Consider the following 22,876-nt stretch of genomic DNA (forward strand, 5'->3'; position numbering starts at 1 on the left):
AACACAGTGCTACAAGGGAAGTAAACTACAACAACTGTGTGCATATTAGGTTATTTGGTGTACTTTATTTTTCACCTCAGGTAGTCGAAATCCATTATCAGCTGTTTACCTTCACATCAGCATGCTACGGTCGGTGAAAAATGGGACACAGTGCTTGCAAAACCCAACGTCAACACAAAGCGACTCTTAAGTTTGCAAAACGAGGCTGAACTGAATCAACTTGTGGTGTCTGTTTACGTTGATTGCTTTTCTTTCACATTGACTGAGTGCACTTTGTGATCACAGAGAATGATTGTTTTAACACTTTTGTTTTTCTAGCTGACCCCTCGAATCTTGTGTAATGAACAAAATTTACTGTTAACATCAAAGCTGTGTATTTTCTGCCATATGTGCCTATTTTGCAGTTCTAACATTATTTAAAGTTCAGTTTTTTTTCTCATCTGTTACATGTTTGTCATGTGAGGCGTGCAGATTCAGATACTATTAATATAGTCATCTTTAATACGCTATGAGTTCAATTTTGAGATTAGTTTGACATTTGAGTTGTTGTGTAAGCATTTATTTGGACAAATTAAAAATGGAAAACTTGAGCATATGCAAACTGAGCTGCACTCCGGTGCTCTGAGCGCGGTGTCCGTCTCAGACGTGTTCAGATCGTTTCTACAATCTGCGATGCATGACAGCCATGCTGAACACTTCCTCCCACAGGATCCCGATCACATTCCACTGCACTAATTTCAGTAAGACTGCTTTGTTAAATGCCAGATATAGCAGTTCTGTTATGTACATTTGACATGTGTGAGAGCATAACACTGGTAAAATGGGGAAATAAAATTTATTCTTGGTGATCAAAAGAAGTGTTCAAGTGTTTACAGAAACACACAAACATGTCCTATACACCAAAGAACTTTATTAAACATGAAAAACAAATTTAAAAAGGGGACTTACTGTTTGCTAGGAAATCTCATTCATCACTGCTGCAAAGACCAGACCACACTGGTGATCCTCTAAACAGGTAAGCCTCAGGAGATTTGTTAGTAAATACAAACTTAGAAATCACTAGTTGGTAAGGCCTCAATTTGCACCTACATAACGAGATCGAGGTAAAGCTCAAAGAAAAACACTCCAATGTGGTAAAGGTTTTTAACCCACGTTTTTTTTTGTTTTTTTTTTTAATCACATCAGGATCTGTTTTTAATATTTCAGAAGGATTTTTTGGCTTCCAACAATGATCTGAAACAGAAAAAACAAAATTAACTTCAACACCTACCTTTGCCATACCTAAACAGAAAATAACACTATCAACCTCTTGGAAGTAGCTCACAAAGAGATTCACAATACAAAACAGCAGCGTTGCTTTTTTCCATCCAATACAGCTGCAACAAACTAAGCTAAACGAACACAGAATTGCTTTAAACCAACTTTAAGCTGAAAAAAGTTTTCCACGCAAACACCTGAAGCCAGTCGAAAACTAATGTTGAAGAAATGAAGATCTCTCAGTCAACTAAAACATGCTTTTAACTGGAATGTTGGAAGAGCGATAAAATGAAAAATTCAACACTCTGCCCAGGTGTAGTTTGTGTTGTGCTGTGTAACACTGATGCACATACTACATCATTTCCTCCCAGACAGAGATGCCGGAGGAGGCGCAAACTGGAATGGCGAGTGCCTCATCAAACCCATCATAGGCTGCGGAGGGTTGAACTGCTGGGCCATTAGAGGCTGAGGGCCTGATGAAGGAGGTGGGGCATTCCCCGCAGCGCTGCCTGCTGAGCCGGAGCCACCTCTGGAGCTGCTGTTATTCTGGTACTGGTCATAGGAGCCGGAGCCGTAACTGCGTCCTCCATCCCTGCTGCTGCGATCTCTGTAAGAAGAGGATTGATCCCCATCCCGGTTGTTTCCGCCGCGGCTGTAGCTGCTGCCGCGGCCATCCTTTGAGCTGCTGCCCCCACCAGAAGAACGCATCCGGCGATCACACTCATCCTGGTACATCATGTTGGGATTGTTCGAATTGGAGTTGCGGAAACGGGAACGGCCACCTGGGAATTAAGAGTTGCAATGAAACTGCTAGCTCATTCATTTACCCAAGCATTTGTTTATGTGATCAATCACTTGCTCCCTTAAATACAGTCAATCTATCCTTCACATACTACCAAAGCTCATCCCCATTTAGGTTCATCAATAAAGACTCTTCTGTGGTGCAGAGAGCTCAGCAGTTAAACAGTTTAAGCAACACATGATGCTTAAACCGTTCCTCACCTCCTCCGCCGCGTCCAAGGTCGACCAGCTGCAGCAGTTTGGGATTGATCGCCTGCTGGGCTTCCTCCAGGACCCGGATCAGCTCTCGGGCCTGCCGGAGGTTCCCCGGAGTGAAAAAGGTGTAAGCGGTGCCTTTGTTAGTGCTGCGAGCTGTACGCCCGATGCGGTGGATATAATCCTCGGATGAGTTAGGGTAGTCATAGTTGATGACAAACTTGACATCCTCCACATCTTTGGCAGCAGGGGCGGTGCGAGAGGAGAAGAGGTCAGTAACAGGGAGGGAAAAGATGCAAACAGAAGTCAGACCAAAACTAACGCTAATTGACTTTTACATTATTTTGCAGTGTTCATTAATTTTGTCTTTTAAAATGGGAACAGTCAGACAATAACTGCAAGACACCCATCGTCCTCTGAAAGCATCACTTACCAGTCAAATCATCGGCTATTTGTACTCTGCACGCATTTAGAAAATGACCTAACGTGCCAATTAGAAAAACAAATAATGTAGCAGAGAAATAAAGTATGTGCACACATGAAAACAGGTTACATGCAGTCAAATATAAGCTGCAAAAATAAGGAAAAAGTTGCAGTACGAGAATTTGGATAAACATTTAAAAAGAAACAAATTTTCAAAGGCAGTGACCCTAAAATTAAATATATAATGTAGAGAAATTTCTGACAGAAAAGATTAACTCAAAGTTAAGAGGTCTGTTTCTCATTACAGTTGATGAAGGGCTCAGAAAACACTGCTGATTAGAGGAAATGGACGTCTTGTTTTGGAAGCATAATGACAAAGACTGGCGGAGGAGGAAAAATAGAGAAGGGGGAAGGGTTAGGTACAGTACTTACCCTGTAATCAGAGATTTAGAGATTTCCCTCTCTGTCCCCCCACCCATCACCAGTCCTGGGAGGTCTGCAGGGGTAGGAGGAGAGCGCACCGGACAAATGCAGTCCCTTCTCCAACCTCGCCACTCCTCCACAACCCTCCCAAAGCTGGAAGCTGTCTGGGCCAGAGCTCCAGCTGGACTGTGCTGGGTTGCGGTCCTACCCTACTCCTAACTGTGCTTCTTCGTGTGTCCCAGCCGTGATTGGCCTGGAACCATTACTGCTGGGCTTATGTATGTTTCTAGAGGAAGAGGTCAGTGGAGAGGCCTTCTAGATTCTTTTATGTCAACTTCAAGGATCTCATATCCTTGCCATTTTTTAGATTACCAAGAAGTGGTGATACTAACTTCTAATTAAGAGATTGGTTAGTGAAAGAAGTAGATTTTTTTCGAACAGGCTTTGACTGGTGCTGCTTGCTCCAAATGCCTCCTAGGTCACATCAAAGGGCAGTGGTATTACCGAGCCCAGCTTTTCAATTTTCGTAACGAGAAACAGACACTAAAGGAGGGAGGACGTTCTCTTTAAGAGAGATTTGGGAGTGGGCTCTGCCAGGGAATGTGCTCTAGTTCTTATGATGGTATTTAGAAAGTCTGACCTGGTGATCTGGTGTGATGTATACAAAGACAACAGGCCAAGGAGTTCAAGACAAAGGGGAAAGTGAAAGCTGTGGGTTCAGGGATAGAGGTGAAAGGGACAAAACGGACAAGTCAGAAATGTTTAAAGGCAAACAAATAGATAAATAAGAGACCAAAATGAGGTGGGGGGGGAGGTAGTGAAAAAAAAAGAAGAAGAGAAGGAGGGATGAGAGAGAAACAGGCAGACAAATTAAGAAAGACAGAATAAAAAGGAAGGGGAGTGAAAAGGAGGGAGACTGATCACAGTGAGGTGGCTCCTCCAGGCCAGGACTCCTGCCAGCCAGGACCAGACATGACGTCCTCAGAGGGAGAGGTTGGCCTGGACAGCCAGTGGTGGGGGGTGGTGTTGGGGGCTGGCATCAGGGGGCAGTTCAGAGGGAAAGTCTCCAGAATAGCCACCCGTGCCCGGCTCGGCTGCTTTCCACCCTCATTTCCTGGCAGGTGTTTCTGTCTTTATCGTCTTGTGACACACCACTGCAGCTCATCTTCACAAAACTGTTTTCTATTTAAGTGCATTAGCTGAAAGTTCAAATTTAGGCACAATTTTATGAGTTTGTTACTGAATGGACTTGAATCTCCTCGAGGACTTTACGGGAAAGTTTTCTTAATCCGTTACAGCCGTTAGATTGAATACCGGCTGTGAATATGAGTGAATCTTATCAGCAAGTGCTTTGGGTTCATCCCTCTGTTGATGGCATGCCAAATAAGAGTCCAGCCTCCTCCACGCCCCCTTCTTCGCCCTCTCACCCGACAGCTGCCCTCGAGCATACGATCAAATTTTGGAAGCCCAGCGGCACCCTGCGCTTGCCACTCCCTCCCCGCCCGTCATCACCCAGGCTGCCAGTGTCCTGGAAGGCGGGGGGAGAGCTTCATTAGCGGGCTCTTTGTTAAGTTTTCAGCAGAGACGGCCGTGTCTGGAAATCAGATTAATCAGGCTGTCTTTCTCCCCAAGACAGCTTTCGATTTGTCATGCCTAGGTCCGGCTGCAGGCTCCCGAGAGCCTGTGTGCTTCTAGTTGCCAGAAGAGAGACTTGAAACAAAAACAACACAAATAAACAAAATGAAAAGAAAACAAATGAACACAGAATTAGGTTCAAAGTTGGACTGTTGTGCTGTAAGGGGCTGCTTGGCTAGCCTCTCCCCTTACATCGTCACACTTCATTCAACATCAATCCTTCGTTCGGCTTTCTTAGTGTTTCTTTAATAAAGCAAAGAGACTTCAGTGTCTGGAGGAAAGCCTGCTTCAAATGACATACTTCTTAGATACACACTTTATCTGAGAAGCAGCGCATGTGTTTGTGGTTGGCCTTTGATAAATTTACTATGAATAAAAATGCAGACAACAGCCAGATCAATATATACTTATCATTCTAAATACTGAAGAGGGAAATATATTGCATGTATGTGGGGCTATACTTAGGAAATTACTTGCTTTATACTTGAGCACACATGACATACCAAGCCCACGTGAGGCGACGTCAGTAGCAATGAGGATGGGTGCTTTGCCACTCCGAAACTCTGCAACATGAGATGAAAAAGAGGTGATTAAGATTGGCTGTTTAATTTAATTCAGTTCAGTTTGTGTAATTATGCAAGCAGAGCCAACACATGGTTCAGGACAGCACAACACAACAGTAAAAAGAACTGTCGTACAATGAAATGTCAGCGAGTGTGTTTATTGTACCTGATAATACCCAGTCTCTCTCTGGCTGACTCTTGTCACCATGAATACACATCGCTGGCCACCTAGAAGACAAATCAGCAACTTTAACAGTGCGTCTGTGTGTCTCTGCTCTTTTGATTTTCTCTACAACTACTCATCTGATGTACTACAAACCAGTGATGGGCAATTCAAGCAAAAGTACAATTCAATATTTACAGTGGACCAATTTGACAAGTCTTCAATTATTGCTCCTAAATGACTGTGCTTAGCTAAGGCTGTGGAATAGCTTAAAAAGCTCCAATAGCTCCAGTCCATATACACGCTCCAGTGTTAAACTGCCCAACCTCAGCATAGACCATACCACTGGGTGACATCATGGTGTCCATTCTTTATTACAGTCTGGAGTTAAAACGGATGCTGGGATGAGTTGGTATACTCACCCGTCACGTCTCATCCTACGTGTCAGGTCATCACACCGTTTCTTGGTCTCAACGAAGATGATGGTCTTGTTTTCCTTCTCAGCCATAATCTCTTCCATCAGCTGGATAAGCCTGAGAAAAGCAAAAGAAGCAAATGCATTATAATTAAAGGGATGTAAACGCACACACCAAACACAGCAGATGCTGTTATTATTAATGTGAGAAATTAATTCCTATGTGACCAGACCACCAAACTCTTACTTTTGGTCCTTTTCGCTCTCCACGCAAACGTCAACAATTTGAAGGATGTTGTGGTTAGCGCTGAGCTCCAGAGCTCCAACATTGATCTGAACATAGTCCTTCAGAAAGTCCTCTGCCAGTTGGCGAACTTCTTTAGGCCAGGTAGCGCTCCACATCAGAGTCTGTCTGTCCGGCTGGGCAAGAGAACCCACCAAATAAAACACTATACACTAAAACAGCTTGGACTTAAAACATAAGAGTAAGCAGCAGAAAACAGAAAAACAAAGAAAAAAAACCAAAAAGACAGAGATACAGCCTTTGAGTATTAGCTTTTACCCTGATCTGATCCACAATTTTGCGTATCTGTGGTTCGAAACCCATGTCCAGCATGCGGTCAGCCTCATCCAGAACTAGGTATGTGCAGCGCCGCAGGTTGGTCTTTCCAGCTTCTAGGAAGTCAATGAGACGACCCGGAGTGGCGATGCAGATCTCAACACCTGGACGAGACAAAGTTAGCATGTTTCAGTGTGTAATATAATCAGTTAAACTGAAAATAAATAAGTTACAGACTAATCAAAAGTGGTTCCCAAAAGGACACAACCGTATGGTTGCATGCTCTAGTAGTCTTAGAAGTCTTCACCTCTCTCCAAGTCTCGTATTTGAGGTCCCTTGGGAGCACCGCCGTACACACAAGTGCTTTTGATGCGTGATGACTTTCCATAGTCATATGCCACCTGCTGGACCTGCTGAGCTAGTTCTCTCGTGGGGGCCAACACCAAGCACTGCACAGCACATATATAAAGCCACATCAATCCTCTCTTTAGTGTTTTAGTTTTATGTTGTGCTTTGAGGTCTTTAATATCTTTAATGTAATTAGGTTATTCCAAGGCAGACTACTCAGTGATTAGTGCTCTCCTTTTCTCTTCACGTACAATGGGTCCATCTCCACGCTCCAAGTAGGGCTGATGATTGATGTGCACGATTGCAGGCAGGAGATACTGAAAAAAGAAAAATATGGAAGACTGGTTAATCTTTCACCTGTGAAATTCATCTGTGTGGCGTGTACAGGTGAAGAGGAAGACACATCTCACCGATAAAGTCTTCCCAGAGCCCGTCTGAGCAATGCCCACCATGTCTCTCCCACTGAGTGCCAGAGGGAAACCTTGAGCCTGAATGGCTGTTGGTTCCTTGAAGTTTTGCTGCATCAGTACATCCATTACATATTCTAGTTGGAAGAAGCAAAAATAAGGGACGACAAAGTTTCTGGTTATGCATGTCTGCAAACTGTCCACAGTGCTGCAGGTGTATCCATGAGTGCATGTGCTTACGAGGAAACTGTGCATGATGGAAGCTGGTGACAGGTTTTGGGCAGCCTGAGCCTCGGACTGTGATTTCTTTCTTTCTGCGATACTCCTCAACATCATACTGAGAGCAAAGAGAAGAAAAGCAACAAGTGAAGACAGACTAAACAACACAACAGGTGCAGCTGAAGGTCAGACTGTGACATGATGGACATAATACCTGGCTCATTCGCTGCACTTCGGAATTTTCATTATAGAAGTTTTTCTCAAATTTAGGAAGCTCATTCAGGTCCCATCTCTTCTTTCGTAAGCGTTCGCCAGGATTCCGAAACTTCTTACCCGGGGGTGGTCCTCCTCTGCTTGATCCGAATCGGGGATTGCTGGAATATGACAACGAACTGTAAGGTCAAAGCAACCGCTGCTAGTCACAATAAAAACATATAATATGGTTTTATGATAACTAACTAGCATTAGCTGACAAGCTAACTTAGCAGTCCTCTTACCCTCTGTCACGACCACGGTCTCGGTCTCTGTCTCCATAAGAACCTCTCATTTTGAGGGCTCTTATTAAGTTTTGCTAATGGACCTTTATCTTCTACAGGTTGTACGGCTTTTGCTTACAGATACTTTTTCTGGCCTTGCTTGAAAACTCCAGAAGCTTCACTCGGCGAGACCGCGAATTAGCTTGGAAAACTGACTAAATCAAAAATAAATTAAAATGTCGTCTTCGTAAATGCCTACTGAAAAGTTAAGTAGCACAACCCGCCATATTTCCGTTGTGACAAGCGTCATTAAGGTGGCAATAGCAATAAGACGCAGGAGATGGTTATGTTGTTGTTAGCTTAACACAGAACCGGAAGCTGCTGTGACTGGCTGGCGGCTGGATAAGCCCCGCCTCCATACTGTGAGTGACATACTCATGGCACGCGTACGTCTGTTTACTTACTTGGCCATTTATTAAACAGCTTTGAAAACTTAATGCAATACACTCACTGGCCAGAACACCGGTTCACGTGGTCAGCTGCTCCTTAAAACAAACAGGCCATCAAGATGACCCGCTGAATTACAAACCGAGCTTTAGAATTGAAGGCGATTTAAGTGACTTTGAAGATGACATGGTTGTTGGTTCCAGTCGGGCTAATCTGAGTGTATCAGAAAATAGTGAAATATTAAGTTTTTCCCACATCACCGTCTCTAGGGTTTAAAGAGAATGGTCTGAGAAAGAGAGGGAGGGGGGATAACTACTAAATACCAAAAGTTGAGTAAAAAAACAAAAACTGTCTAAAACATTACTTGAACGATAGTCTTTCTGTCAATGGTGTTTGCAGGGGTTCTAATATTTTGCTAATGACAATGATGGAGTCTACAAGCCTGCAAAAACTGCCAGAAATGTCTTTTTATTTTACTATTCATCTTTTATTTCTTTTTGAAACATCAACAGAAATCGATATAGCATCAAAACATGTAATATTACCAATATACAAACAAAAAAAATATCATACAACAAAAAATTAAAAATAAAACAGGAGTATATATGAAATGAAACCATTAAAACACAAATATATTCAAACAGAGCACCATACCAAGCAATGGCGTCCCAGTCGTCGTCATAAAGGTTTTGCAGCACTAAGTTTGACTTTATTTACAGCGTTCCTTCCATTTGGATATAGTATTTTCTGGATTAAAATACAATAAGCTTTGCAAAACTATGATCTGACAGTGTTTTGAAGAAAATGCTCAAGTATGAAATGCTCAGAACAAACACACTCGACCTTGATTTTAACTGAAGCAATGCAGGTTTAGTAGAAAGATACACAAGTGATGCGGTCACTGGGGCAGGAGGCAGCTGGATGGGATGTGGGTCACAGATGGAATCCAAACATTTTCACCCACCTTCTCTTGACCGAGTATGATTTTCTCATTAGGACAAACTGAAAACACACACATCACTTTGGCTGGTTTGACTCCTTTTCTCACAAAAGGTTGGGCTGTGATGTACTATGTGTCGACCCGCAGTCACTAACTCCAGTCTGTTAAATCAATGTACACTCAACATAAACAGAATCTCAGCTTTTATACAGCTGTGCTCTGCCATTCAAACATTTAGAACCACAAACCACATGCAAGTTTCATACCAGCCACTGTGTAAACGCATATTAAACATAATTGGATAAAATATGAATGCATAACTTAAACAGTTCCAGCCATCTTTTGGAAAAAGAAAACAATGCCAACCAGAGGATTTCTGGCCAGCCCGAAGGTGTTTAGTCACTTTTTGTGTCTCTGTACATGTACTGACCACCAATTTTAAAATGCTCAATATATTCAAGTAGAAATGTGATTTCAATCTGATTTAAAGCCTTTTTTTCACCTACATATCTTCGCATTCTCTATCTGTAGCGGCTAACAACGTGACTTATTTGCCGCTGCTGTCGTAGTGATGCCATTACAAATGACACCAGCAGAGGCAGGGCCGATCTGTGCAGCACGTAATGCCATTAATTATGAGATCACAATCCAGGGCGCATCACAGCTGGGCCGACTGTGCAGGAAAGTGCTGCTCCATCAGTAATCTGTAATCTGTGTGGGCGTTGTCCTTCCGTCAGTCCTCCTGCCTACGCTAAAAATCTCTCCTGCAGCTGTTACCGTGCTTCTCCGCAAACAATATAGAGTCTGGCCAACAGCTGGAATGCCATTACATTACATAATGATGACATCCACAGTAAACTCATGTTTCTAGGATAACAATAACATACACCTTCGAGCTCAAACAACATTTAGATAAAATATTTATTTGTCATTGAAGTCATATATTAAAAATAACCCCTGCAATTCAAAGGTCACTTGAAAAAAAAACAACAAACCTAAACTTTAAGACAGTGTCTTGTTATTTGGAGCAAAGGGTGCTATTTGGCAATATATAATTACAAAGAGCGAGAGCGCTAGCAGAGAGGTGAGGAGGAATATTGATATTGATTATGAATCAGTGTAAAGAGTAAAGAATAAAGAGGCCATGTGTCTCAGAAGAAGATGGCACTTATTTTCTCCAGCTCATATCTAACTTTTGTAATGCCATAGTGTCATTAGTGCAGGATTAAGATGGTATAATGCAGGCACGGTTATCTGTACGAATCCATTTTCCACGGGTGAATACAAAAATCGCATTTCTTTCAGCGATGGCCTAAAGTCACAACTAAAACAACACAAATAATAGCTTGGACAGTTAAAGAATCAACCTCACTCCTCCCTCACTTTATTTGTAACATCTACATTCTTTTCACGCTCCTCATTTCCGTGCTGTAGCAAACATTTCCTTTTTCCTTAGAAAGGGCTCTGCCCTGCCTCGGTTTCAGCAATCTGGCAACCATGACATAAATCTGACCTTTCACTGTTATCTAAATGTGAAATAACCAGAACCACAGCCTGAACTTCCATGTTGAGGTCGGGAAAAAAAAGATCAGATTCTTCCGTGGCTGCTAAAAACTTGAGAAGGGCTACAGGAGTAAGGGTTAGCCTCTGAGTGTGTGTTTGAGTCTCAGAACTCATCATCAGAGCTGAGTAGAAGGGTCTTTTCATTGTCCCCGCGGGTGCTGATGTTACTGTGGCTGCGGGAGAGCGGTGGCCCTCCACTTCGCTCTAACGTGGACTGCTGGGTGTATTGCTGATAAGCTGGGGAGAAGTTATGGATGGCGTCCTGGACCATGTCTCCTGGATTCATCGTCTCCTTCAGGCTGCTGGAAATGCTCTTCATTGGGGCACAGCGACCTGGAGGTGTGATGGGAAGGTGGTAAATATTAAAAAGAGACACTGAATGGAAGCAATACATGAGCGAAAAAGGAAAGAAACTAAGTTTCCATCCCAACTGCCAGCTGGATTGTCCAAATAAACCCAAGCATTGTTGCAAAGAATATAAAATATATTAAGATAAATATTATCCCTCCATCTGGCATATTTATTATCAAGGCAAGGAATTACGACAAGGGTAGGACCACAGACTGAACAAAGTGGGAAGGCGGAATTAGCTGACTGCAAAATAAATGAAAGAACACAAAACAACACAGCGAAATATCCATCATTTCAAAATCTAATGGAAACATAAATATCTGTATTTTCTATACAATGCTGCAAATGAAACACTGAACTGAAACACATAACACAAGCGATGGAAATGCAATATTTTTTTAAACCACAATCAAAGAGAAAAAAAAAGACATCAAATTCCATTTTAACATAAACAACTGAGTCACATACAGACAAAACATAGCCAACATCAGACGTACCGTACTGTCCATAGATAGGAAATGAGCCTTGAGTGCCGCAGAGTGAAGGAGGAGGAAAAGGAGAGAAAGAGATAAGAAACACAAGAAGGTCAAGATGAAAATAAAAGAATAGAAAAGAGGGCAGATGAAAAGAGAACAACTCAAAAATAAACAGATTGTTGAAGATAGGAATCAAAGTAAAGAGGAAGGGACACAAAGAGTGAGGTCAGATTAGCTTTGAAAGACTTCATCAAGAACCCTCTGTTAATCACATAATTACAATACTATAATACTGTTAGTTGCTCTTTGAACATTTCACTCTCTACTACAACCAGACATCAACGCACACACATAAACATGCCGCTTACCATATGAATCCAGCCTTTTGTCCATGTAGACCTTGTAAGTAAAAGCATGGCGCAAAGCAATAGCAGCAAAGAACATCTCAATGCAGATGATGAAGTTTTGGTAGCCAGCAGCAACTGTTCCTTCCCCCACAGAGAAATCAGCAGAGTTGATCTGGGGGATAGCGCCACACTTCTCCAGGATGGCCAGCAACATCCCTGAAATATACAAAGATAAGATATGAAAACATAAATCAAAACACTGATGTATTACTCCACGAGAGTTCAGCAACATTTGAATCTGTGCATGGAAATGCCCAAAACTGGCACTAAAATAAACATATTTGGACCTGGCACAAAAAACCTTTTTGTTCTGTAAAGCTAACAGACAGGTTGCTTTAAACAGTAAAAACTCTTTCAATGTTAGGGCCAGAGCCACACTGATTAGTGAATACTGAGACACAAAATGAGCAGCTGTCTACTAGGCTTCTTTTCCATTAATTAAAGTCACTATGTTTGAGGTTGCAGTTCCTTATATGACATATATTATAGTTTCCTCTGTGATTAATTCTTCAAACAACCCATCAAAGAATTCTGTGCTCCAGTTTTGGTGGCTTGTTTTTAGCACAAAATAGCAGGTATCTATGTTGGTATGAACCCTTCATGGAGTCTAACCAAGCTTGGTAGGGTTAGATGAGAAATTTGCACTCCACCACATCATCCAAAATTGTCCATTCTGGCAAAAGCACAGCGGCAACAGCAATGATGCAAGAATCAAGGCTTCAAAATGTAAGAGAACCAGTGGCTATATCCATCTGTTATATACAGCCTAGGCTAGGGAGCCAGGGACTGAAGAGATCACCTCTCACTGGGACTGTTTCTACAGTATCTACAGTATAGTGACTAGAATGAGCAGTCTTCCTTGTTCCAACTCGCAACTCTTCAACTCTGAGTTTACATTGGTCACCTTTGCTAGGTTTCCAGTTGTGTATAACAAGCTACTTCCAAGGTGAATTAAGAGAGGATGTATAAAGTTAATACACACACACTTACCCTGCCAGAAGGAGAGAAAGATGACTGACTTGACCATGAAGAACTTGAGCACTGGGTTATACGGGACGAGCAGCTCACGTGTGGCAAAGTAGAAGAGGAAGAGAGCGTAGAGGGACAGACTCACAGAGATGTTGTAGATAATTGTGACATACAAGTAGCCACTAGCCACACTGGAGGAGACAGAAAAAAAAGATTATATAAATGCAAAATCAAACAGTCATTTCAACTAAAGCTAAACACTAAGATGCTGATGCTCTGGTTGACAGTGCTGTGGAAACATACTTGAAGTCTCCATCTCTGTATTTCCCAAAGGCCTGAAGGATGACAGTGATCACTGCCATCAGTGGTTTTACCACGCAGAACTGGAGAGTTGCCTGCACAGAAGTGAAAGACATAACAGTTGGTGATGTGTGATACCTACAGTCATTCAAGCTTAAAATATTTGCAAGTAGATATTTTGGGTATGCTTACGAACACGTTACATTTTTAGTAAATGGAGAAAACATGTATTAATACTTGTCTGTCACAGTGGACACCACAACACTCAAACAGAGTCAGTACAACCTAAACCTCCACCCAAACTAAAACACTCATACCTGTTTGCAAAACCTGAGGAAGCCAATGGAGTAGGTCCTGCCCCACAGACAGCATGTCCCATACATACAGCTTGACCTAAAGTGACATACAGGTTAAAAAATACACACACACACACACACACACACACACACACACACACTTAACATGAAACAACTGAAGTAACCAATTATATGGGCAATTATACTATGAAAAGGAATCAGACTTACTCGATGGGTTTCCCTCTGATTTCAGCCATTATGGCGCTCTCTCCTCCCAGATACTCGTAACACAAACTCAGGAAGTTGTAGATGACAAAAGCTGGAGAGGATGACACAGAGAAAAGGTTACAGTTTTCCAAAGTGGCTGTCTGCATCTGGAAAACAATTGCCAGATTTTAAAAAAATATTTTTTTAACTGGAGTTAAGCTGCATCAGGAAGCACAAATGAGAAACTGCGTCATCAAACTAAGGAACTGCATATCAGTGATATGACAGGAAGAGAAACCGCAACCTTCATAATCTTGCAGGATTTAGAACACCAAAAACTAAGCAAACAAGCTAAAAAAATACACTGAAATGGCAGATATACAATGTGATCAACACACAGTGGTAGAGCTCAGGCGGTAGAGCAGCTCACCTACTAATCAGAAGGTTGGTGGTTGCTGCTCCAGTCTGCACGGGCAACATACTACTAACCCCAATTTGTTATCCATCAGAGTATGATTGTGTGTGAATGTTAGGTAGAAAACACTTACACAGGAAAGGCATAGAAAAAAGTACTTGTGTGAATGGGTGAACGAGGCAAGTTGTAAAGCACTCTGAGTGCTCATTTAGTGCGATATAAGAATCAGTCCATCTATCACACTAGTAAAGGAATTACTATGCTTTAATAACTCGGTGTAACTCTAATAGTAACAGTTAGATTTTGCTGACTCTATTTCAGAACTGCTGAGACTGCCATTTCTAGACAGGAAGTGAAACTTATCAGTAGTCTTATGAATGACTAGCGAACACAGAACGAGCCTTTGACTGTGCATCCAGGCACAGTAATTCTTCTATGCAGCAAAAAACACCCTGCAACAGTAAAAGCTTGTGACAGTAAACGCTTACTGAGAGAGAACAGTTTTTTGCCAGAAATTAAAAAGAAAAGAAAAAAACAATTTACAGTTATATATGTAGACCATTGTGTAATTCATCATTATCTGATATCAAAAACTTAAAAACATTCTCCTGGATTTAATATCCATTATTCTTTAAAAATCTAAATATTTTTAGAAAAATCTCAACAAAGCATATAGGGCAGTTGCATCATATTCTGTGCGGTGGTCAGTGGTTTACTTTCTATTTTGCTGAGGAGTAACACGCAATTTAAAAAAACTGACTGGGCTGCACAGTGATCGCAGTTTTCCTGCTGGCCCAGGTGTTCGTCGGCTAATCTAAGGGTAATCCACAGACCCAGGCTCCCTGCTGCCTCAGCTTTCTTTACAGTTGAAAGCTGCTGAGCTTAAAAGTAAGCCTGTGATTGCAGCATATGGACGACAATTGGGTCCTGGGTTTTTCAGTACTGCATAATTACAGATACAGTATGTTTTAACTCTGAAACAAGAACATACGAAGAAGCTAACATTCTTTTGAATGGCTTCTCCACGTAAACCTAAGGTTTGAACAGTAGGTGGGTGGGGCTTCTGTGCCTAGATCACAATCTCATCATACAGAGCCAAGGGTACAAAAAAAACTGACATGGAGTCCTTAGAGCAGTTTGAAATCTGAGCTTCTGTCTCACTGGGGTTACGTGTACGTACACCGACATCCTAACCTAAAACTCTGTTCATGTTTATTATAAGCATCCACTACTAGTTACCAACAATATACTATAAATGACAGAAAATACCAAAAAGCACAGCGGGCCCACTTTGAATAATGGTGGGATACATCATGATTTATCTGCTTAGAAGTGAGATGCCTTCTCAAGCATTTGCTCTTTTTCCACTCAGTTGCTAGGATACCTGTCCCCCCTCCCTGCAATCCCAACAGGCCATGGAGACATGAGAACAAAGATGGCAACCTTTGTAAATGAACACACTGTAAAGGCCCTCTGTTAGTGAGCACAGCACATAAATTCTTACACCCTCACACTTACTCTCATTGTTGTGTTAAATGCTGACCATACTGTGATGGCACATGTGGCAGCGTATATTCCTGCGTGCAACATAATAGGCTAGTGTATTGAATTTGACTCTGTTACTTTGTCCACTCACCTTCATAGCAGTCTCGGACTGTGTCGAAGTACACGTAATACTCCTCGTTGGTGAAGAAAAGCAGGCTGAGCCAGGAGTCAAAGGCATAGATGGGAACTATGAAGAGGATCCTAACTATGTGCCGCTGCTCGTTTGGAGAGCTGTAGTAACGTAGGTGCATGTAGATCTGAAAAAGAAAAAGAGGTTAGAGAAACACAAGTTCATCTAAACATATAAAGTCATTTATTTAGAAATCTAAGATTAAACTGCTCCTATAAAAGACACCATCATCTAACAAGGAGCTCCATATGCTGGAAAAAGCCTCCATAACTTAAAGACAAAATTAAACGAGCAAGTAAATATTGTGCAGCACTGGCAAAGGTGTATCTACACTCACCACCCATTTGATTAGTTACTGAAGTTAGTTAGTTGCTGAAGTTCGAATTGAGCATGAGAACGAAGAAGAAATGTAAAATATGTGACTTTAAACTTAGCATGGTTGTTAAGGCCAGATGGGCTGAGTATTTCACAAAGTGCTGATCTATTGGGATTTTCCCACACAACCATCTGTAGGGTTTACAGAGAATGGTCTGAAAAAGAGAAAACATCCTGTGAAAATGCCCTGTTAATGTCAGAGAAGACCGAGAAGAATGATCGGGTTACTTTGAGTTGATTGGAACACAACAGTAACTCAAATAACTACTTGTTACAGCCAAGGTATGCAGAAGAGCATCTGTGAATGCACAATACGGTCGACCTTGATGAGCTAAAGCAAATTGGAAAAACAATGCTTGATCTGATGCAACATTCAGATAGTAGGTCCACACAACATGGATGGACCTATCCTGCCTTGTATCAAAGTTTAAGGCTGGTGGTGGTGGTGTAAAGGTATTCAGGGTTATTTTCTTGACATACTTTGGACCACCAACTGCGCATCATTTAAAGGTGAAAGCCTACAGTGTATCGATCTTTTAATGACTGCTTCCAGCAGGATAACGCACCACGTTGCAAAGCTCAAATCATCTCAAAATGGTTTCGTGAACATGATAAGATCACCGTACTGAAATGGTCTCCACAGTCACCAGATTTCAATCAAATAGAGCTCCTTTGGGATGTGGTGAAATGTAAAATTCACATCATGGATGTGGAGCTGACAAATCTGCACCAATTGTGTGATGTCATGTCAATGTTGACCAAAATCTCTGCTACAAATCAATGCCATGAAGAATTCAGGCAGTTCTGACGGCAAAAGCAGGTCCAACCAGGTATTAGCAACGTGTACCGAACAAAATGGTCAGTAAATTTAAACCTGCTCATGAGAGCATCTACACCTATAAAAACAGAGATAATGAAAAACCCTGTTGACATGCTATGTATGGGCTGCATAAACAAAGAAGGAAAATGGTATCAGGTTTCCACCAACAACCTAATGTACCACATAATATTTCTAATTTTTAAAACGCAAAAATAGGACCTAAACTAAAACATGGCAAAGTCTGGCAGGGAGTGTTTTTGGGGCCTGCACATAGAGTGAGACAAAAGCTATCAGTGTCATGGAAAAGGGCGTGCTGGTACTGACCAAATAAAAGCCTCAATGCAAAATGAAATGTGACCCAATAATTGTTTTATCTTGATTTTCTTGTTTTTATAATAATTGAAGCCAAAAATTGAAAAAAAAAAAAGGGTTAGTAGTTGTCACATTAAAACAACAACAACAAAGAAACAAAAAACAACTAAAAACACAACATGAGATCAACATAGATCAGTTTTCTCACTGCAAAACCACAGTTCAAAATGTGCTAGGTAATCAGGGTGGCCCAAAGTAATGGCTACCTCATGAAACCTGCATGTGTGCAGTCAGTATACACTTGCCAGAGTCTGATACTGGAATAGAGTGAGTTTGCAGGGTGTGTGTTGTGAGTGTGTGCTTGATGGGGGTAATTGATACTGAGCTTTTATCACTCCTTTTCAGAGAAGCAGATGGCAGGAAGGACAGGGTGGGCTGCTGTCACCAGCACCTCTGTCTGCGCCCTGTGGTTCTTTTCCACTTACACAATGTCCACACCTATCACCTTTCCTGGCCTGTAAACAGACACACCTCTGGTAAAATAACAAACATTGAAAGGGGGGGTGGGGACGACAACACACCAGGCCAGACAGTGCACTCACAGGCAATCGTTGCTAAGTGACCCTACTTTCAGCACACACATCTCCTGCTCCTGTACGGTGTTATACTCAAGCCAGGAGCACCTGTTGCCAGAGCGACACAAGGCTATTCTTTAACCGAGTGTGTGAAGAGCATCGGCAAACAATGGAAGAGAAATCATTCAACTATGCCTCGAGGTACAATAGATCCCCCTTACATAAAAGGGATGTTACCTGAATGCTTCAGTGTAACATGAGGGCTGACAAACAAAGAAACCTGACAAGGTAAACTGCTCTTATTCCATGAATTGCAGTTCTCTGCAGTGCTTGCACACAGCACTCCACAGGCTTTTAGTACTGCTGAGGTCTTGCCATACAGCCATCGTAAATTGTCCCAAGCTGGATAAATTTAAGAGGGCCGAATTAAATTCAGTCAATCAAACTTGGCACTTTCGTGTGTTCGCGCTCAAGGTTGCCACAAACTAGAATATTCCAAGTTTTTACAGCCTGCAAGAAAAATTTATTGCATGTTGTTTTGCCCATCTCTGTTTCACTGCACTTATGTAATCGTACTACTGCCAGCCCCAAAGAAAACACAAAGACATGTATTCGTATTACTTGTTTCTAATGTTTAATGCTTGCAGCCATCTTAAACCTGGCTCCTAAAGGCTGCTTTAAAGATTTAAATGTGGCTCGGTGACTAAAGACACTAGACTAAAACAAAACTCAGTGTCAGCAATTTAGGATGACGTCTCCCTGCTCCCCGCAAGTCAGTGGAATTAAAGCCATAAAGAAGTAAATATATCTGAGCTGTGGCAATGGGAGCTTTTTTCGTATGATGTCTCCTGCAGCTAACACAACTGGGCATGGTAACAAACAGCAGAGTAGGTTTAGCTGTCTGTGTCAGTCCACATTTCAGCAGGAATTGTCAGTATACAGCCTAGATGCATCAAACTTGTTTTCCAAACAACAACAAATTAGATCCACGTGGCACAATTTGGCTTGCAATGAACCTGTAAGGTTGCTGAAATCTCACCATGTGTAGGAGCCTTTAGAAAGCAGATTGTAGATGAGAATAAGTACTTATTTAACTTCTTCACAAACACAGTGTAGCCAATTCATGGGAATGGGATGTTATTTATCACCTTCACATCAAAAACAAAACAAATTTGCAGACAGAAAATTCCATAATATTTGGAAGAAGAATATTTCCTCATATGAAGCACATAACACTACATGTGCTTGGTGTGTGAACATCAACCAACCTTTAATTAAGTCTAAATAAAACCAAACAATCATGATCATGATTCAAATTTGGGTTTTGAGTCACTTACCCAAAACACTGACATTGAGATCAATGTTTTGGGTAAGTGCTATGGGCAAAGACGGGAAAACAGATGTAACCACATTGAATGAAACCAATAACAACATGTTAGCGAAGAGTGCATTTGAGTTTTGCCTAGTGACATATTTTGACCAAATAAAAAGCATAACCTGGTTATTCCTTTAGTGAAACCACCACATAGTCAACAGGTTCCCAAATACCCTTGGACTGTAGAAAGAACTCTCAAAACCCTGTAATTATTATTATTTAACCTCTTAGATCACAGTTTACCCTCTCACAGGTAGCTGTTAGTGGAACATTTCATTTAAACCCGCTGACCATTTAACCACTCTGCTTACCTGGTGGCATGTGATCAGAAGAGCTGTCCAAACAAAAAACCCTGATATAGTTTGGGCAGTGGAGGTCATGAGGAAAATTGGCTCATCTGGTGTTACCACTGGGGTTTTAGGCACCCATGATGTGTTGGATCCTTGTGGGGCTGTAGTGGCTGGGGACCCCAGGGTGAGGCCGCTAGGAGAGTCATTCTCCAACCTCTCTGTCAGCCGCTTGACTCGCCACCAAAGCTGACTCATCTGAATGAAGAAAGGACACTTCATCAACAAATATGCTTATTGTATCACACTTAATTTACCCTCGACATTTTTAATAGCATGCATCAATCAACAGAACATCATGTTCCAGTTTGTAAAGCCTGAATAAAACACTCTTGATGTGTAAATGCATCTCAGTGGGCTCGTGCGGCCAACGACCTAAATCTCATGCCAATATCTGCCGAAGCTGGAACGAGAAAACAGCAAAAGATAAAGAGCAGAGCAAAGTAGGACAGTGCACAAAAAAGTGCAAATGACACTGCACGGCTGGCAGACGGATGAAGCCAGATCAAATAGAAGGAGTGAAAAGAGGAAGCACAAGGTAGGCGGGTAAGGAGGCACTGGTGAAAACGGGCAAAAAACACACACATCAAGACATGGAGCAGAGGGCTGAAAAATCCCTAAATCACACAGTGACAGATCCGTAAGATCTGGTGACCCAGTTTCTCCTCTTCTTGTTCCCGGTGCTCTGCTCTGGGCAGAATGAAGTGGAGTGCAGCTAGAAATAGCACTATGCACAAACATATCTCATGAGAGTAGTGAAACACCTTTGCACAAATTAGTCAAAAAATGCAGAACTAACACGATCATGCCTGTGGCTGCATGTGGTTGGTGAAAGCTGAAAGCAGTAGAAATTAAAGGAAACAACTGCACGCAAATGCACATTAGGAAAATGGATAAAGGGGTTCTGAAGTTTCTATTCCACAAGGCTAATGGAACAGCCTCAGAATCTTGGGGGCTGGAGGGTATCCAGGCTGTGCATCCTGAACAGGCCCATCACATGGCCAGAGACATCCATGCTCTCATTCACACCTATAGCCAATTTAGGCACAGGGGGAGCACACAAACTCCACACAGCTGCCTGACTACGCCACTTCTGCAGCTCATAATTATGTCATTATGAGCTGCAGAAGTGGCATTCATCTCATAATTACACAGGACTGATGAGGACAAGTGAAAACTAGACAGGCGACCGGCCAAACCGGCACTCACAACATCACACACATCGAGACAGATGCTCTGCTACACTCCCCCGCCCCCAATCATCAAATTACATCTCCCTGCAACCGTCATCTCTCCACCTACGTCAATGTCTTGGCACAGATTTTCAGGAAGGCAATAATCTAATAGTTTGCAGTGAAAACTAATTTCACAATGACTTTCAAAGCCTCCTGAAACACCAGCTAAATATAGGGTGATTGCACAGTGTTGTCATGGATGACTCATGCCACTTTGCCAAAGCCTAAATCAGCTTGTGGCAATGCAGCAACTGGGAATGAGCCAGTGTGTCTCTTTCACTCTCTCGCTTTCACACACACACACACACACACACACACACACACACTCCAGAATATGTTTTAGTTGAAAACAAAACAAACAAACAAAAAAAAACCCAGAAATAAATTTAGAACCCTACAGACAATTCAGTCTAAATGCTTTGCCTGTTTTTAATACCACCACAAAGACACAAGTAGAATATTGTTATTAGTATTATTATTATTAATTTTAGTTGTACTAGTAAATATTATTATTTGAGTAATTAAAGAAGCTGACAGGTCCATATTTCAGTGTGATCAGGATCACGTTGATTTAACAGCTGAATTTCTATGTCCAAAATGATAATGTTATGTTTGGTTTTGCCATGTTCTGGTAAGTAAACAGTTAGAAAATGAGTTTATTTATAGTATGTAAATCAGTTAAAACATGCCATGTTAAAATAAACATACAAATGATCTGCATATCATCCATATTAAAGTCTGTGCTCACTGCTGTGCATACGCAATGGAGATGATCAGCACCTTGCACTTACAATAACACCTCGCTGGTTCCCAGTGGGCCACAGACAAGACAGAAAGGCAGATCATCAGTCCTGCTGACTGCACCCGGGGAAAGATTTCAAAACATGCATTGTACTTCGACATCAATCGAATTGGCAGTCTTCGTGACAAGAATTAAGACTTCAGGCCAGGAAAGCTGTCTGAAACATACTGTAACACACCAGGGCACCGAGGCAGTGTTCAGCCAGATGAAGTGAACACAACAGGACTCATCAGTGGTTACAAGTCATTTTTATAGTGTTAAGAGCAGATTAAGGAAAATACACAAAGGACGAGAAGTCAAGCTTCCCAGCTTTCAACCTTCGTATTAGTGCACACAGCCGTGCTATACATGCAATATCAGACAGGTGAAAAATTCAGGCGGGATAACAGTTAGCACACAAATGCTGATTTATGACAAGGTGTTTGAGCCATTCCATTATGAGTGTTAGGAAAGACACAATAAAAGCGGAAAATTACAGCCGCTGATCGGCGCTCCTGACTCCGTGCTGCCGCTTTGCTTACCTCCTCTGCAGTTGTTTGATGTGCGCCGATTTGAATCCAGGCATCAACTTAGCTCATCGTCTCGAATCCAATCTCGAGCCTTTCGGGAGTATAAAAAGTTACCGAGCCAAGCTATTACATTCAAACGAGGGAAAGCCACGTATGTAATCACTGCATCTTTCTTTCAATTCCGGAAACTGGCTTCTTCTGCGGGAAGAGTCGACAGCTGAGCTTTAATGACGCCGACCTCAGCTGCTAACCAGTGTTAGCAAGCCCTTTTCTAGCCTGAGACAAACTTAGCAGTTACTTCTTCCAGTAGAGACAAACCAAAGACGTATAACACGGTTTTAGAAAGCTTTACATAAAACACGACGCTGAGGTGTAAACTGAGAAAATAACTGGTATTAGCTTGCCATTTCCAATCCAATGCTAATGGGCTACTAACACCGTTATTTCACCCACATCAGCAGCAGCAGTTTTCTGTATCAACAGCAGCGACTCCGCTCAGCGCATGCGCAGTCACGCCTTTGTCGTTCTCCGTGCTTGTCCATTGAACATAACGCAACTTTCTATCCACACCCAGCACCCGCTAACAAAATGATGAA

General features: G+C 42.0%; 2 protein-coding genes across 3 annotated transcripts; both read right to left on the bottom strand.

Annotated features, from left to right (window-relative positions):
- Positions 1-890: 890 nt before the first annotated feature.
- Positions 891-8,282, bottom strand: LOC146389041 (putative ATP-dependent RNA helicase DDX17). Its single transcript, XM_084926682.1, has 13 exons — positions 7,906-8,282; positions 7,623-7,782; positions 7,430-7,526; positions 7,193-7,326; positions 7,034-7,099; positions 6,742-6,883; positions 6,438-6,598; positions 6,123-6,295; positions 5,883-5,993; positions 5,464-5,525; positions 5,238-5,297; positions 2,260-2,490; positions 891-2,039 (listed from the first exon to the last, which is right to left on the bottom strand). Exons 1-13 carry the CDS (start codon positions 7,953-7,955, stop codon positions 1,615-1,617), a joined length of 1,872 nt encoding a protein of 623 aa, XP_084782808.1. The 5' UTR covers positions 7,956-8,282; the 3' UTR covers positions 891-1,614.
- A 496-nt stretch (positions 8,283-8,778) lies between these two features.
- LOC146389042 (transmembrane protein 184B-like) lies at positions 8,779-22,793 on the bottom strand. 2 transcript variants are annotated; one of them, XM_084926683.1, is made up of 10 exons: positions 22,293-22,793; positions 19,699-19,932; positions 15,892-16,057; positions 13,862-13,952; positions 13,655-13,730; positions 13,341-13,432; positions 13,059-13,228; positions 12,030-12,224; positions 11,683-11,709; positions 8,779-11,167 (listed from the first exon to the last, which is right to left on the bottom strand). In XM_084926683.1, exons 2-10 carry the CDS (start codon positions 19,930-19,932, stop codon positions 10,938-10,940), a joined length of 1,281 nt encoding a protein of 426 aa, XP_084782809.1. In that variant the 5' UTR covers positions 22,293-22,793; the 3' UTR covers positions 8,779-10,937. The 2 variants fall into 2 exon arrangements, with proteins under 2 accessions (XP_084782809.1, XP_084782810.1); XM_084926684.1 differs by lacking the exon at positions 11,683-11,709.
- Positions 22,794-22,876: the final 83 nt, after the last annotated feature.

This window comes from Perissodus microlepis, chromosome 4, assembly GCF_051167445.1.
Source record: "Perissodus microlepis isolate ML-2025 ecotype Zambia chromosome 4, ASM5116744v1, whole genome shotgun sequence".
NCBI classification, from domain to species: domain Eukaryota; kingdom Metazoa; phylum Chordata; class Actinopteri; order Cichliformes; family Cichlidae; genus Perissodus; species Perissodus microlepis.

Coding starts and splice junctions, on each gene's coding strand:
- LOC146389042 (XM_084926683.1), bottom strand. CDS start 19,932: ATGAGTCAGCTTTGGTGGCGAGTCAAGCGGCTGACAGAGAGGTTGGAG. Junction 16,058..19,698: donor TTCTGATCACATGCCACCAG/GTAAGCAGAGTG, acceptor TTTCTTTTTCAG/ATCTACATGCACCTACGTTA. Junction 12,225..13,058: donor CTTTCTCTCCTTCTGGCAGG/GTAAGTGTGTGT, acceptor TGTATATTTCAG/GGATGTTGCTGGCCATCCTG.
- LOC146389041 (XM_084926682.1), bottom strand. CDS start 7,955: ATGAGAGGTTCTTATGGAGACAGAGACCGAGACCGTGGTCGTGACAGA. Junction 6,884..7,033: donor AGCGTGGAGATGGACCCATT/GTACGTGAAGAG, acceptor TGTGCTGTGCAG/TGCTTGGTGTTGGCCCCCAC. Junction 2,491..5,237: donor CGTCGCCTCACGTGGGCTTG/GTATGTCATGTG, acceptor CTGCTGCCAAAG/ATGTGGAGGATGTCAAGTTT.